This window comes from Fragaria vesca, linkage group LG3, assembly GCF_000184155.1.
Source record: "Fragaria vesca subsp. vesca linkage group LG3, FraVesHawaii_1.0, whole genome shotgun sequence".
Classification (NCBI taxonomy): Eukaryota; Viridiplantae; Streptophyta; class Magnoliopsida; order Rosales; family Rosaceae; genus Fragaria; species Fragaria vesca.
In genome coordinates this window covers 18,060,628-18,075,267 of record NC_020493.1, presented here as the reverse complement: position 1 = coordinate 18,075,267, position 14,640 = coordinate 18,060,628, and the positions used below count along the sequence as shown (strand labels likewise).

At 39.6% G+C, this 14,640-nt stretch overlaps 3 protein-coding genes across 3 annotated transcripts; 2 read left to right on the top strand and 1 right to left on the bottom strand.

The window, feature by feature from the left end:
• The first annotated feature begins 2,123 nt into the window (after positions 1–2,123).
• On the top strand, positions 2,124–2,800 carry LOC101299650 (histone H4-like). The gene has a single exon (XM_004294543.1). The coding sequence runs from the start codon at positions 2,203–2,205 to the stop codon at positions 2,512–2,514; it is 312 nt and encodes a 103-aa protein (XP_004294591.1). The 5' UTR covers positions 2,124–2,202; the 3' UTR covers positions 2,515–2,800.
• Positions 2,801–3,148: 348 nt separating this feature from the next.
• LOC101298109 (putative pentatricopeptide repeat-containing protein At1g12700, mitochondrial-like) lies at positions 3,149–5,278 on the top strand. The gene has a single exon (XM_004295889.1). The coding sequence runs from the start codon at positions 3,149–3,151 to the stop codon at positions 5,276–5,278; it is 2,130 nt and encodes a 709-aa protein (XP_004295937.1).
• Positions 5,279–9,949: 4,671 nt separating this feature from the next.
• Positions 9,950–10,976, bottom strand: LOC101297819 (casein kinase I isoform delta-like). Its single transcript, XM_004295888.1, has one exon. It carries the CDS (start codon positions 10,943–10,945, stop codon positions 9,950–9,952), a length of 996 nt encoding a protein of 331 aa, XP_004295936.1. The 5' UTR covers positions 10,946–10,976.
• Between the last annotated feature and the right edge of the window lie 3,664 nt (positions 10,977–14,640).

The following is a 14,640-nucleotide window of genomic DNA, read 5'->3' as shown; positions in this document are numbered from 1 at the left end:
CGGCAACGCCGAGCCCTGACGTCCGTTGCTGATCTCCGCCTCTTCAAGATGAAACAGTAACAGCAGCAATATATGCTGCTGTTAGACTCAACCGCTCACTTTCGTTGCCGTCATCGAAGCGATAACAACATCACAGTCTCGGTCGCCTTGAGCCAAAGTAGAAACAACAGCAGTCTCAGCCGCCGTCGCCGTGAAGTCCATTCCTCCCGCTGACGTTAAAGTGGAAATCCGGTGCGGCAACGTTGAGCCCTGACGTCCGCTGCCGCCGATCTCCACCTCTTCAAGATGAAATAGTAGTTTATTAATTTGTTACTTCACTTTTCTTCTTTAGTAAATTCATTAATTTACTATTTACTAAATAAAAGTAATCAATTGTTTTATCTATTTTGATTGTTGTGGAGGGCACTTTTGATTAAGGGTGATATGGCAGTGAGGCAAGCATGGCCGAGCCCAAAAATATCGTCCATTTCGTCTGAGTTAGCGGAAACTAGGCCTAGAAAGCTTCGAAAGATTGAGAATCCTAGGAAGCTTGCTGTTGTGTTCTTCCCGGTGGGTGGCACTTTCTTCATTAATGACGGTAATCTGTAACTGCGTTTCTTTTAATGAAGGACTTAGCAAGATGTGCATGACGTGTGAGCTAGAAAAACACGAGTTTCAAAAGAAGAGAACCTAATTGTGTTTCTAAGGTAAGGATTGAGGTATATGAGATAAGAGATTTGGGATAGATATTGGTGGATGGCTTAGGCTTGCTGTTTGGTTTGCATATATGCTTTTGGGGTTGTGTTTGGATCTAGGAATAATATGGATATGAGATTGGATAAGGGCTTGAGAGAGAAGCTTGGTGGGAGAGATGACAAAAGAGGAGTACTAGAGAGCTTGCTAGCCTCCTCTCCTTCTGGTTGTCCCGTTTGCCTAATAACGACAGCTATTTATAGTAGCTAGAGGGAATCTTGGATGAACCTTTAAAATACCCACTTGGTTAAATATGTGTATTGGATATTGTAAACTATTTTGGTTTGTCAGGCTGTGTCTAAAGTTGGCTTTAAAATGTGTGATTGTGGGATATGCTTTAATTTGACAGATTTGCTGCAGGAAAATCTGTTGCTAGGATTATGCTGCTGTTTTGCCTTTTGCGTGGTTTATGGTTAGGGAATGTGTGGCTGGAAAAAATGTTTTATTATGTGGCCGGGATTAAGAATCCTATGCTAAAATGGATCTTAAAGGGTTTGGCTTGGTTTTTGGGCCTCTCTTGAGTTAGGTCGTTAGGCATGAATTTCGGTCCCAAGTCTAAAATTACAACGATCCTAAAACTAATAGCGGACCTCATGCTTTTTCGTTACCTTCCACGCCACACCCATTCTTGAAAGCCCCAAGTGCATGAATGTGGCTTGGGTCCACGTGCATGACATGATGTTTGCGAGTAGAATTTGGCTTAAAGAATGAATCGGGCTTGACGAATAAATTAGGCCTGCTGGCTGGATTTTTAGGCCTCAACAATTGCTTGCTAAGATATAAAGATATAAAGACTCATCAATTTAATAATTTTCTTTCTTAATATGAGTTTATCTTTCTTGATTTGTCCAAAACTGATTAGTTTGTGAAATTTTAAGGGGGTTCAGTGATAGATTAACGAGAGATTTAAGCCTACATTTAATACTAACTAGCTAAATTAAGGCTAAAACTTAAATGTTCCAAAATCTTAAAGGGGGAGGGGGTCTGGATTACTTCATACCCAAGTATAGCTCCGGCCTTTGTCCATACTTGGGTACTGTATTGAACAAATTTCATAATTTCGAATTCAGGGGCGCTTCCGTAAATCCACTAACTCCAGGTACGTGCAGCTCGCGCCCCACTTCTTCCCAAAATTTTAAAACGCACTCAGATTTGAAAATCAAAATCATCACCCTCTTTTGTGTTTCTTTCGGAACAGCGCCAAAACAGCCAAAAGGCCAATCCCTGCCAAATGCTCACAACCAATAACAACACACGACGCGGATCGACTCTTTGAACCGTCGATAAGCACCCTTATCCAACGACCCCTATTAACCCCCAAACACCTCCACCTCCCAAATCCCTAATTCCCTTCCTATATAAACACACCCACTCTCGCTGCCTTTCCTCCAAATCAAATCATCTCAATTCTCTCTTCTTTCATCAAAATCAAACACTCTCTCTCTCTCCTTCAAATTTTTCGTTGAGAAAATGTCAGGGCGCGGCAAGGGAGGCAAGGGATTGGGAAAGGGAGGAGCCAAGCGTCACAGGAAGGTCCTCAGGGATAACATCCAGGGCATCACCAAGCCCGCCATCCGCCGTTTGGCTCGCAGAGGCGGCGTCAAGCGTATCTCCGGTCTTATCTACGAAGAGACCAGAGGAGTCCTCAAGATCTTTCTCGAGAACGTCATCCGTGACGCCGTCACTTACACCGAGCACGCTCGCAGGAAGACAGTCACCGCCATGGATGTTGTTTATGCTTTGAAGAGGCAAGGGAGGACCCTCTACGGATTCGGGGGTTGATCTGGGAATTCTTGTTTTACGTATCGTCTTTTTAGTTTGGTAGTGATTCTGGTGGTCTATGGTTAGATCTGGGTTTAATTAGTTTTGGGTTGTTGAACTTGCTGTTCATGTAATTTGCGACTTTATTTTGGTTCAATGGAAGTTTAATTTATCCGTAAACCTTTTCGTTCTGGGTTTGTTCTTCTCAGATGTTCGTAAGCCTTTAAAAATTTTGTCATCTGAATTGAAATTACAATGGACTACTCTGTAACACCGAAGTTTGATTGGTTTTGCATTTAAACTCCATTGAGCATTGGTTTGATTACATATGGAGACAATTAAAAGTGAGTATGTGATCGGGAGACAAATCGTTGTTCGAATTATATTTGCAGGGGTTTTGTTCGTGTTGAAATTTGGTTTAGGTGAGAATTGAGATGTTTGACGTGTCTGCGGACACAGAATGTGGGTTAGGTGCCCAAAATGGGAAAATAAGGTTAACAGGAGCACCAAACCAAAGAATAAAAAATTAAAAAAACTATTGAAGCTTGCTCATTTGGGCCTCTGGGCCAGTAGACCACCCTCACATTTGTTAGGTTTCTTCGGCTGTGAGCAAAAGAACTCAAAGCGAGCAACCGTCGATCTAGTCTCAGAAATAATGAAGATGATGCTCAAATCACTTGAGGCCTTTTCTTCTTGTTCTCACTTCGGCAGCACAAGAGGTATGCCTTTCCTTCACTCTACTCTTGCTCTCCACAATTTCATGGCCTTGTTTCATTCTCAACCCTCAAACCCAATCAAATCAGTGAGAGATGTGGAGCATACCTTGAATGTGTTCAAGGGAATGCTTCACATGCGTCCTCTGCCTCCTCTTGTCTGCTTCAACCAACTCTTGGCTCAACTTGTCAAATTGGAGCATTATGATGTAGTGATTTCTCTGTTTAAACAAATGGGTCTCATGGGAATCCCTTATGATTCTCCTACTCTCAGCATTCTCGCAAATTGCTACTGTTATTTGAATCAAGCACAAGCCCCCGGGTTGGGTTTATCTGTTTTGCCACACTTCTTCAAACTGGGTCTTCAACCAGATGTCACCACCTTCACTGCTCTAATCAAAGTCTTTCTTCTTCAGACAGCCATAGAACCCAAGACCTCAAACCCAAAAGTCAATTATCTTGACTTTGCCTTGAAGATGTTCCATGAAATGCTTCACTTGCGTCCTCTACCTTCTGTTATCCCTTTCAATCGAATCTTGTCTCAACTTGTCAAACTGAAGCAGTATTCTGCAGTCATATCTTTGAATAGACAAATGCTTCTGCGTCGAATTGTTCCTGATGACTATACTCTTAACATTCTCATCAACTGCTATTGCCATTTGAACCAAATGGGGTTTAGCTTGTCTGTATTGGGAAATTTCTTCAAATTGGGTCTTCAACCAGATGTCATCGCCTTCAACACTCTGATCCATGGTTTTGTTCTCGAGATTCAAGTGGCTGAGGCTGCACTGATTTTCACCAAAATGCTGGAGGGTGGTCATTGTAAGCCCAATGTGGTTACTTTCAATACACTTATAAAGGGCTTTTGCAAGAAAGGGAACAACAGTGCTGCAATTCAATTACTTAGGAACATGGAAGAAAGAGGGTGCGAGCCTGACATTGTTTCGTATAGCACCATCATCGATAGTCTTTGCAAGGAGACACTAGTTGTAGATGCAAGGAAGCACTTCTCAGAGATGATTAGTAGAGGTATTGCTCCCAATGTTGTCACCTACACCTCTTTGATTCACGGTGTTTGCAATTTAGGCCAGTGGCAAGAAGCTACAAGGTTAATGGATCAAATGTTGAGTAAAGGTGTCTTTCCAGATGTCTTCACCTTTAATGTCTTGGTTGATACACTTTGCAAGGAAGGGATGGTCGTCGAAGCCAAAAGTGTGGTTCAAATGATGATTCAAAGAAATATTGAGCCTGTTACAATTACATATAACTCACTTATGGACGGTTACTGTATGCGAGGAGAAATGGACGAGGCAAGACAAGTTTTTGACCTTATGATTAGAAGGGGCTCCATGGTTGATGTTCAGAGTTGTAGCATATTGATTAACGGATATTGCAAGGCTAAAGAGGTCAATAAGGCTAACAAGATTTTTAAGAAAATGCGTCGTATGGAACTAGTTCCAGATACAGTTACTTATACCTCTCTAATTGATGGTTTTTGCAAAGCGGGGAGAATTCAAGAAGCAGTGGAGTTGTTCTCTAAGATGCACGGTTGTGGGCACCTCTCGAATCTTCAAACTTATGCTGTTTTACTTGATGGCCTGTGTAACAATCAGCGACTTACTACGGCAATGGAATTGCTTAAAGAGATGGAAGTCAACAAAATGGTAGTTAATGTTATAGTTTACAATATTGTTATTGAAGGTTTGTGCAAATCTGGAAATATTGAAACTGCCAGAGATCTCTTCTCTCACTTATCAACAAAAGGACTTCAACCTGATGTGAGAACATACAATATCATTATTCATGGACTTTGTCTTCATGGCTTATTGATTGAAGCAGAAAAGTTGCTGAGAGAAATGGGAGGGAGAGGGTGTTCTCCAGATGGTTGGACCTATAACATCATCATCCGAGGGTTGTTGAAAAACAATAAGACATCAAGGGCTATAGGATATATTCAAGAAATGGTCAAATGGGGTTTCTATGCAGATGCATTTACTATGGAATTGATAGTTGGTTTATTGTGTGAGGATGTAGTGGATCCGGCTTTGTCGCCGTTGTTAAAAGATGCATGATAAAGTTGATTTGAACTCTATTAAGGTCAGGTATATCAATTTCTTTACTGCCCTTCTTTTGTTTTCTTTTGCCATGGAAGAGTTATGAATATTATCTGTCAGTGTGTGATTCGAGAAACACAATGCTTTGTCGCAGTCCAATTTATGTTGTTTACTTTTGTCATTTCCTAATCTAGATAAATACAAAGCTGTATCACTTGAAAAAGTACTGGTTGAATTTGCTGGCCATGAATTTGAGTGAATAAAAAGTGTAATATAGTGCAATACTACTCGATATTAATTTGTTAATTTCCAATTTTGTCTTGTATTGAGGAAGTTTTGCTTTTCTTTGCATTTAACAGCATGATTGCAAATTGAAGAAAGACTCCACGACAGTAAGCAGGAACAACCGTTAATGCCTTTTGTTGATGCAAAGGAAAGAACTTCTCAGCTTGAAACAGAGGTCATATACAGATATACTCTGAAATGGTTACATTTAATGGAGGTATCTAGGAAGTACCTGAAGCTTTTTGCTTGATTGTTGTGCCATCATGTCATATATTAATTCAAGCAGTGGTTGGTAGGCATAACCAGTGAACCTTTCCCGTGGTTTTTTTATTTTATTTTTCGGATAGGATTAATTCATTGCATCGTAATTTCTTATACAAAGTCTACAGTGCATGCATGAGGGCATTTTTAGTGCTCAGGCCTCAACACCAGTTTATAGGCCTGTTTTTGCTGTAATATTTTTGAATGCATGCTAAGATTTCTTATTATGTACTTGATAACTTGTCATTTTGTAACCCTCCAGGTGTTTGGGGGATATAAAAAGGAAAAAAAAAAGAATGATGCATTGATGTTATTGAAATAATTGAAGTAGTATGGATGATCGATTAATATATTCAGATCAGCAATGGCCAGAACTATTACCTTAGCCAATTTTTATTTTGTAAACTTAAACACAGTTCTGTCTGAACTTTAAGCTTTTGTCTTTTTGAGCTCAATTCTGCTTCGTTCGTTTAGTTTGACTATTCTTTGGCCTGGAGGAATATGAGTGATGACTATCTGACTATCTGTGCAAAAAAAGCATTTGGCTGTAGTACTTAGTACTTGTTACTTCAATTTAATTTATCAAGAAAACGGAGATGATCAAGGGATGTATGTATTTACGAGGTAGAATTGATTGTTTATCATGTCCCTTTACCTCTAGTGATGTTTGATGAGTGGTTGTATACATTTAGGAGGGAAGGTGCAGTAGTCTGATCCGAATAAGAATTTTGCTGGGGTTGTAATCCCATTTTGCTTTATTTTCTTGTAGTAATTTGAAAAATTAGCAGGATGCCTGGGTATGAAACCTAAAACGCAAAGTTGATATCTAAAGGTCTAGAAATATGTTGATTTTAAGATAACCCAGTTTGCATCTCATTTGAATTGTATGTTGCTCTGTTTCTTGATTAATGTAAATATATCGTGATCTGTTTTTTATGTAGCTATCAACCTCATGGATGGCTGATCCTTTAAGTGGGAAATGTAAACAGTGCAAGGTTGTGAATCTTTTCTTTATATAATATTGTAATGTTCGTTCTGATACTCGATTTTTTATGGGAAGTTTGACCATGAAATCATACAACATAAAACAGATTTTTTAAAAAAAAAAATTACATTTTGTCTAAACTCTAAACAACTTCAGTCTTTCAGGCACAGAGGTAGATATGTAAAAGGGGACTACCGATTCAGTCATGGACACAGTGGGCACAATCCCAGGAAACAGATGAGCAAATGGGTTGAGAAAGAATGGAGGAATCTGAAGAGGTAGGATATACAACAATCTTGATCTTGAGTCAAGGTAGATGCCCAACTGCATATGACTTTAAACCTATTGAATTGTACTAGTGATGGAATTCATAGGTATACTATGCTTAATTTATTGATTTGATTTTCTTTCTTGTGAGCATGCATATATACCTATTTCCCTTTTGTCTTTCTTTCTTTTCTGAACAGTATCTAGGCTTCATCAGACATATGACAATAATTGCTAGTCATAGTGACATGGATTCTGGAATCTGTTATAGAGAAGGCAGGCTGTGCAGCACCTCGTTTAAAGGATACCACATTTGTCATTAGATGAGCTACGAGAAGGATATCAGGTTTCTCTGAATCTTTCCTAACAATATTGCTTATGGCAGTTATAATACTATATCCTAGCTACCTGAAAAGATAGTGGCAGTAGAGACTTGTATATATGCAGGCCTTTAACGCTCTGAAATATTTCTATTTATGTGTTTGTCTTAAAATCTCCTTAGTGTATGGAGAGCACCTAAACATTACGTGCAGATCTGTGTTTGGTGGTGTTACTGGTGTATATATTTGTAGTGTGGATCGTTGACAAAGCTTCAATGTTATTTCTGTTTCTTTATGACATGTTGTATTTCCAGTTTTCCACTAGAATGACCTCATAGGGATTGGTTGGCAGATGATTATTGCTATGCGAATGCTATATCAGAAAGCCAAATTGGTGCATGCAGACCTCAGTGAATACAATGTACTTTAGTTTAAAGTAAGTATTGCATATATGATATAAACACAGTGAAGTCTGAACTCGCTATGAGATGTTATATACGTCATCCCCTTGTCTGTGGCAGGGCCATTTGTACATGATTGCTGTTTCTGAAGCAGTTGAGCTAAATGACCTTAGTGCGAATGCATTACTGTGTAAATACTGTCTCTATGTTTCTGTAAGTTCTGACTGTATCACTGGGTATACTTTCACTCTGAGGTATCTAATGTTATGAGGCAGTAACATTTGGTGGCACACAGGATTTCTTAAAGAAAAAAAAAAACATGGAGTGGCTGTTATGACAACATGGGAGCTCTTTGATTTTGTAGTTCATCCATGTATTCTGATGAGATGGTGAACAGTTATCTGAATATTGTTTGACTCCTTGCTTTTTTCTGTGAAATTATTGAACTTATCCTATACATGTACAAAAAAAGTTTAACAGAGTATAAATCTCTCTGACTGGCTTTGACTTCAGGTCCAATATAGAGTTGTGGGCTTGTGGCCAGGGGATCTATATCTGCAGAGGATGAAATTGCAGACTGTGTTTGTGCAGGTAATGTACAATGTGAGTATGTGACTGTATGCATGTACATAACTGTATAAGCATGAACATATTCATGCGATATTGATCACACAAACTTTTGGGATATTCATTTTTTTCCTCTCCTGTTTCCAGTCATTTATTGCAAGGACTTATAAAATTTGAAGACTGTCAAGGCGGATGCGATACAGATAACTAGTGATGAGGACACTGAAGACATGTACCATAAAACTATTACTGCACTGGAACATGCAGTTTCGAGAGTCCAACTAGCTCCACCCAAGACAACATCTGATGAAGAAAACTCTAGCAATTTAGATTCCTCACCTGGAAAGATGGCACATAACAAGAAGGTTGCCAGAAAATATTTCAAGAAGAATGTCAAAGAAGTGAAGAGGGAATCTCAGAAACATGAACTGCCGAAGGCCGCAAAGAAAAGGAAGAAAAAGCTATTGGAACCTTGCAGGACCATGTAGCTTCTTCTGATGGCGATGCTTTCCAAGACTTGGGTATATAAGCCAACTTGGCTCGAGTACTTGTGTTTGTCTCTGGGAAAAACTAGTTAGCGGCTTAGTGCAGACAATGGCCTTTTATGTTAGTCACTGACTACTGGATGTGGCTCTTGTCCCCCAAATATTGTCTGAATTTTGACTTGGTCCCGGTTACAAAATTTGTTTGTTTGTTTGTTTTTTTTTCCCACCATTACATCATCAGATGTTAGTATTTGGTAGGCAACATTTGAGCAACATGTACAAGAAGGCATACTTAAATGAGTTAAACCAGAAAAAGTGACCTAATCTCACATTTATATTTGATTATCATAAGTTTGGAGGCACATCCAGGTTTAGGATTGCTAAAATTTAAAATTACTCTAGTGTCTCTTGTGACATTTATTTATTTATTTTTAAATGTTGATCAGTGTCGCGGTTTTCCCAAACTGATCCCACTCTCAGCTTAGGCCCTGACCTTCTTATTCTCATCGTTCGGCTGAACTGAAAATGTACATCCAATCCCTTATCTATAACCATACTTGCTGAGGATTTATGATTGTTGAAATTTTAATATCTCGACATATATATTGCTAAAAATGCTGCTCTATGTGCACTTTACACATTTACCTTATTCCTAACTTTTCTATTTCCCATTTTTGGCTGAACTAAAGCTTTATACATAATAACGGCCATAACAGTTTATATGCGATGTGAAATTATAGAATGGCTAGGTTAGTGTGCATTGTTGAAATTTGATATATATGCATGATGCATTGTCAAGATGTGATATTTAATCATGCTTATTGTGATTCCGCAGAGAAGTGCAAAACAAAATTATTTCTGGACTGGAATCTGGGGAATGAAGTTCTTTTTAGTCGAATTCTAAGAAATATGAAGAATGTAACCTACTTTAGGGCCTGCTTCAAGTAATGGACTAGTTACCTTAAAGCCACTAAAATACAAAGCTGTAAGAATTTGAGAACCAATATAGAAGGAAGGATACCTTCTTCAATTGACATCATGTTTTTCAACAGATTTATTAGCACCCGAATTCGGGACTGCAGATGAGGTAAATGGGTTCTGGAGCCACAGTTTGTCTATTAGAAACCATCAACTCCTTGATTCCTCACATCCGCAGGCATTGCTCGACTGCTAGTCACTATTTGAGCTGGAGCTGATTCACCATGACCCCTTGTTGTTTGTTGTGCCTGCTGGTATTTTAGGATTGTCCAGTCAAATACATAATCAAACTCAAACCCTTGTCGTTTAAACAAGTCACGAAACAGACGCTTCAAGAATGCATAATCCGGACGTTGATCAAATGTCAAGGAATGGCAATAGTGGAAGTAGGATGCAAACTCCACAGGATGAGACTTACATAGCACCTCAATGGTAGTTGATAACTTCTTGTCACAAATCTTCTCATATTTTTGCTTCTTCGTTGCAGCTTTTAGACCCTGCCAAGGAAGGCTTCCTCTTAAGAAATACAGAAGAACATGGCCAAGTGACTCCAAATCATCCCGGCGACTCTGATCGATTCCCAAATGGGTATTGCAGCTAGCATATCGTGGAGTTCCTGTTAAGATTTTATTTTCTCTGTATGGAATATGCCTATTTGTAGTTGGATTCCGAAATCTTTTCGCCAATCCAAAATCGATAATGTAAACCTGATTTGCTTCCCTGCCAAGACCCATGACATAATTGTCGGGTTTGATGTCCCTATGCAAAAACCCTTTCGAATGCAAGTACTCTACTCTTGTGATCATCTGCTCGGCCAACATTAAGACCGTTTTCAGAGAAAACTTGCTCCCACAGTAAACAAATAAGTCTTCAAGACTCCGCCCCAACAAGTCTATGATCACAACTTTATCGTCATGATCAAACCCCGCCCACTTCATGCTTGCAATGGCACTTCCTCGTAGAATTTTATACAGCTTGGTCTCGTACATAAGCTGTAAATGCTTCGTTTTCTTACTTTCAATCTTGGCCGCCAAGGTCTCTCCGGTCTCCATATGAGTAGCGAGGTAAATTTCACCAAAGGAACCGCTCCCGATTTTTCGACCTAGCTTGAACTTGCCTCGGATAATCCTCTCCATAACGAAAAGCACTAACCGAATTCAAATTCTGGAAAAAGCGAGCAGCGGAAGAGACTTTGAGATTGGATGACACTTTTTGTTTAATTTTTAGGGAGGAAGGAGGTGATTGGAAGAAACATAGAAAAATCGGAGGAGGAGGTACGACTTGGATATGGCGGCTATGGAATAGAGGAAGACGAGGTGGTTAAACGTATATATATTAATTCAATGCAAGAGACATCGAACAAGACTTAACCAAAACAAAAACACAAATGGGTGGTGTTATTTACACACCCTTATACGGTGAAAATCAATCATCAATTAAATTGAAGTGACAAGTATTTTGTAAATAAAATAAAAATGTGTGGATATAAAAATAGATGAGATGTGTTAATAACAAAAAAAAATGTGTTAATACTAATACCCATAATAAAAAGGAATAATACCCATTTGATACTAATTATTGGGTATTTTTGCCAATTCCAGTGAAAAACGTTTTCCATTGCCCATTTCAATTATTCTTACCAAAATTATTTTTCTATCCCTAACCTAACTATCTGATCTTATCCCTCCACCTCTCATTCAAGATCTACTCTCTCTCTCTCTCTCTCTCTCTCTCTCTCTCTCTCTCTCTCTCTCTCTCTCTCTCTCTCTCTCTCTCTCTCTCTCTCTCTCTCAAGTCCACCACCACCACTTTGAAGCATAAGTGCTCCTCCATGGCAGAAGATGGCGTCGACGACGGCGTCTCGATCGAATAGCACCAACCTCACCTCTGGCCAGAGATGAAATCAGCGATGTTTTTAGTTTCGGACCACATTAAATCTCTTCCTCACCGTTGGCTAGGGTTCGATGGCAGTGCCACAGTAGTCGCGTCGTGTTCCTCCTCACAGACGTGTTTCTCGTCGTCCACATCATCGCCGACTCCGTCCGCATCAGCCTCCGCCGACCGCTGCAAACATCATCATCACCAAACTGTGCTCACAGATCTACTCTGAGTTGGTCAAGCCTCTGCCTTCAGACGATCCTCTCTCTCTCTCTCTCTCGTAGGAGTTGACCAGATCTTCGACGAGTTCTCAACTTCGCTGGCTCCGGCTTCATCAACTTCGCCGGCTCCAGCTTTGTCCACATGGTTGAGAAAGTCTGGGCTTGGTGCAGGTGAATTGGTGAAGGTAAATTGGTGAAGGTGAATCGGTTTTGATGTGGATAACAAGTTTATTAGGGGTCAGAAATATGTTATTGGGGTGGATAACAAATTTATTGAGGATCAGTAATATATTATTGGGGTGGATAACAAGTTTACTAGGGTTCAGTAATATCTGGCGACCGGTGACCGGAGTCTGTGGATTGGTGACCGGAGCCCGGCAAGGCTCCTGCAAAGTCCTCTCTCTCTTCCATTTTATCTCTCTAAATGTGTATAAGACACAAGGGTAAAAATGTCTCAAAAATATTATTTTATTATGAATTTAATAAAAATTTGTGTATTGTGGGCACAAATAAGCTAATCTCTCATTTAATTGGGGTCAAAAATCTTATTGTTATTGGAATGGGGTTTGACTTTGTTTTTTTTGTGCAAATGGGCATTTTCCAAAAAAAAAAAATCACAATATCCAAATTGATTCTACCGGTTTTTCCCTACCATGAGGTCGTGTGACTGCCAAATACGAATGCAACAAACTTTGTGCAAATACCACAACTAACTATGCTTTTTAAAATCACAATACCCAAAACACCCTCTTCATGTCATTCTATTAGTACGCCTCATAGCCACATGTTGCGTTTGCCCTACATAAGAATTTATCAATCCATCAATTAAAAGTAGGGATGACAATAGGTAGGGTAGGGTTAATGGATTAAAAAATCATACCCTATTTTATTCTCCATCTCTTGATCACCTACCTCAATCCCCGTAATTAAATAATGGAGATTCCCCGTCCCCTTAAGTGATTACATTCCCATACCCGCCCCGATCCCCGTCCCCTTAAGGGATTATATTCCCGTTAACAATTATTTAATAAATTATTATTATTTTTAAAAAATTAGCAAATAGAAAAATATGAAATTAAAATCAAATACCAAAATAAATAAGTTTCTTGATTCAATCCAACAAAAACGAATACAAGTCTTGCTTAAAAAGGAAGTTTATACATATATTCATTAAGAGAATCAGAAAAAAAAATATTACAAAAGATTTTTACATAAATATATATTTATAAATTATATAAAATAATATTTCCATCCTAAATGGGTGTGGATGGAGACGAATATCAAAATGGGACAATGTCCACTAGCCTTAATTTTAAGAATTTTATTCCCATTAACAAAATCAGATTTTAAAATTCCGAATAGCCAACTTAAACAACAGAAAGACAATTATACCCTTAATGAATTAAATAAACTACAATAGACCATTATTAAAGTCTATTATAAAATAATGTTTATATGACCGGATTCCCACGACCAATGACGTTGACCGGACTCCGGTGACTGTTGACCGGGCTCCGACGATCGTTGACCAGACTTCGACGACCGTTGACCAGACTCCGACGACCGTTGACCGGACTCCGACGAAAGCTAGGGGATCTATTGGGGGTAGTAGGGGTCTATTGGGAGTAGTAAAGGTCTATTAGGGGCAGTAGGGAATCTGTTCGGGGATCTATTGGGAGCAGTAGGAGGTTTGTTCGGTGGTCTACTAGGGGCAGTACGGGGTCTACTGGGGGCAGTAGGAGGTCTATAGGGGTATGTCCAGGGGTTCTACTAGGGGTAGTAGGAGGGTCTACTAGGGGCAGTAGGAGGTCTATTAGAGGTCTATTGGGGTCTGTCCGGGGGTTTTACTGGGGGTAGTAGGAGGGTGTACGGGGGGCAGTAGAATGGTCTATTGAAGGGAGTATGAGGTCTATTAAGGGCACTATGAGGATCTATTATGGACAATAAGGGTTCTATTGGGAACAATATGCCAAAATAAAAACCAAAAACACAATTTCATCGATAATGAACCCGAACCAAATTAATTAAGAAATACAAGTGTGGACAATGACGACACATATCATAAATACATAATACTAACTTAATTCCAAGGTGGGTAGTACTATAGTAGCATACAAGTATAAACACATGAGTAGCTTTCTCCGCATATTATACTAGGCCATTATACTATTCCAAGCTCCACCACTCAGATTTCAATTCCTTTCACCAGATGCAGACAATAGTATTACTCATCTTGCCATAGGTACAAGAGCATAGCTGATTTGAGCTGCAAGTCCACAAACAACTCTGAGGTGGATACCTGGCGGATCCGCCATTTACTTGGCCCCAATACCCACCAGCGTCGACAAAGCCCTCAATTTCCTAACAGTTACTCCAAAAAAGTTTGACTACGGCAAATCAAGCCATGACGACACAGCGTTTAAGAGGAGATGAGCAGAGGCTGCTTCAGCGTGTTTAGAGGGGTGATTAGAGCAAATTGATTGGGATCAAGGATTGTGGTTGTCTTCTCCAACGTCGACGGCGTTACCGGCGATTTCATTGTTGAAATCAAAAACACAGTTGAAGATGACGCCCAAACGCATGTCGTCGAGGCATCGGCATTGTCGTCATCGTTATGGAGGCGGAGGCGTCGTCGGCGATGTCATGACGGCGGCTCTTTTTATGACGAGAGAGAGAGAGAGAGAGAGAGAGAGAGAGAGAGAGAGAGAGAGAGAGAGAGAGAGAGAGAGAGA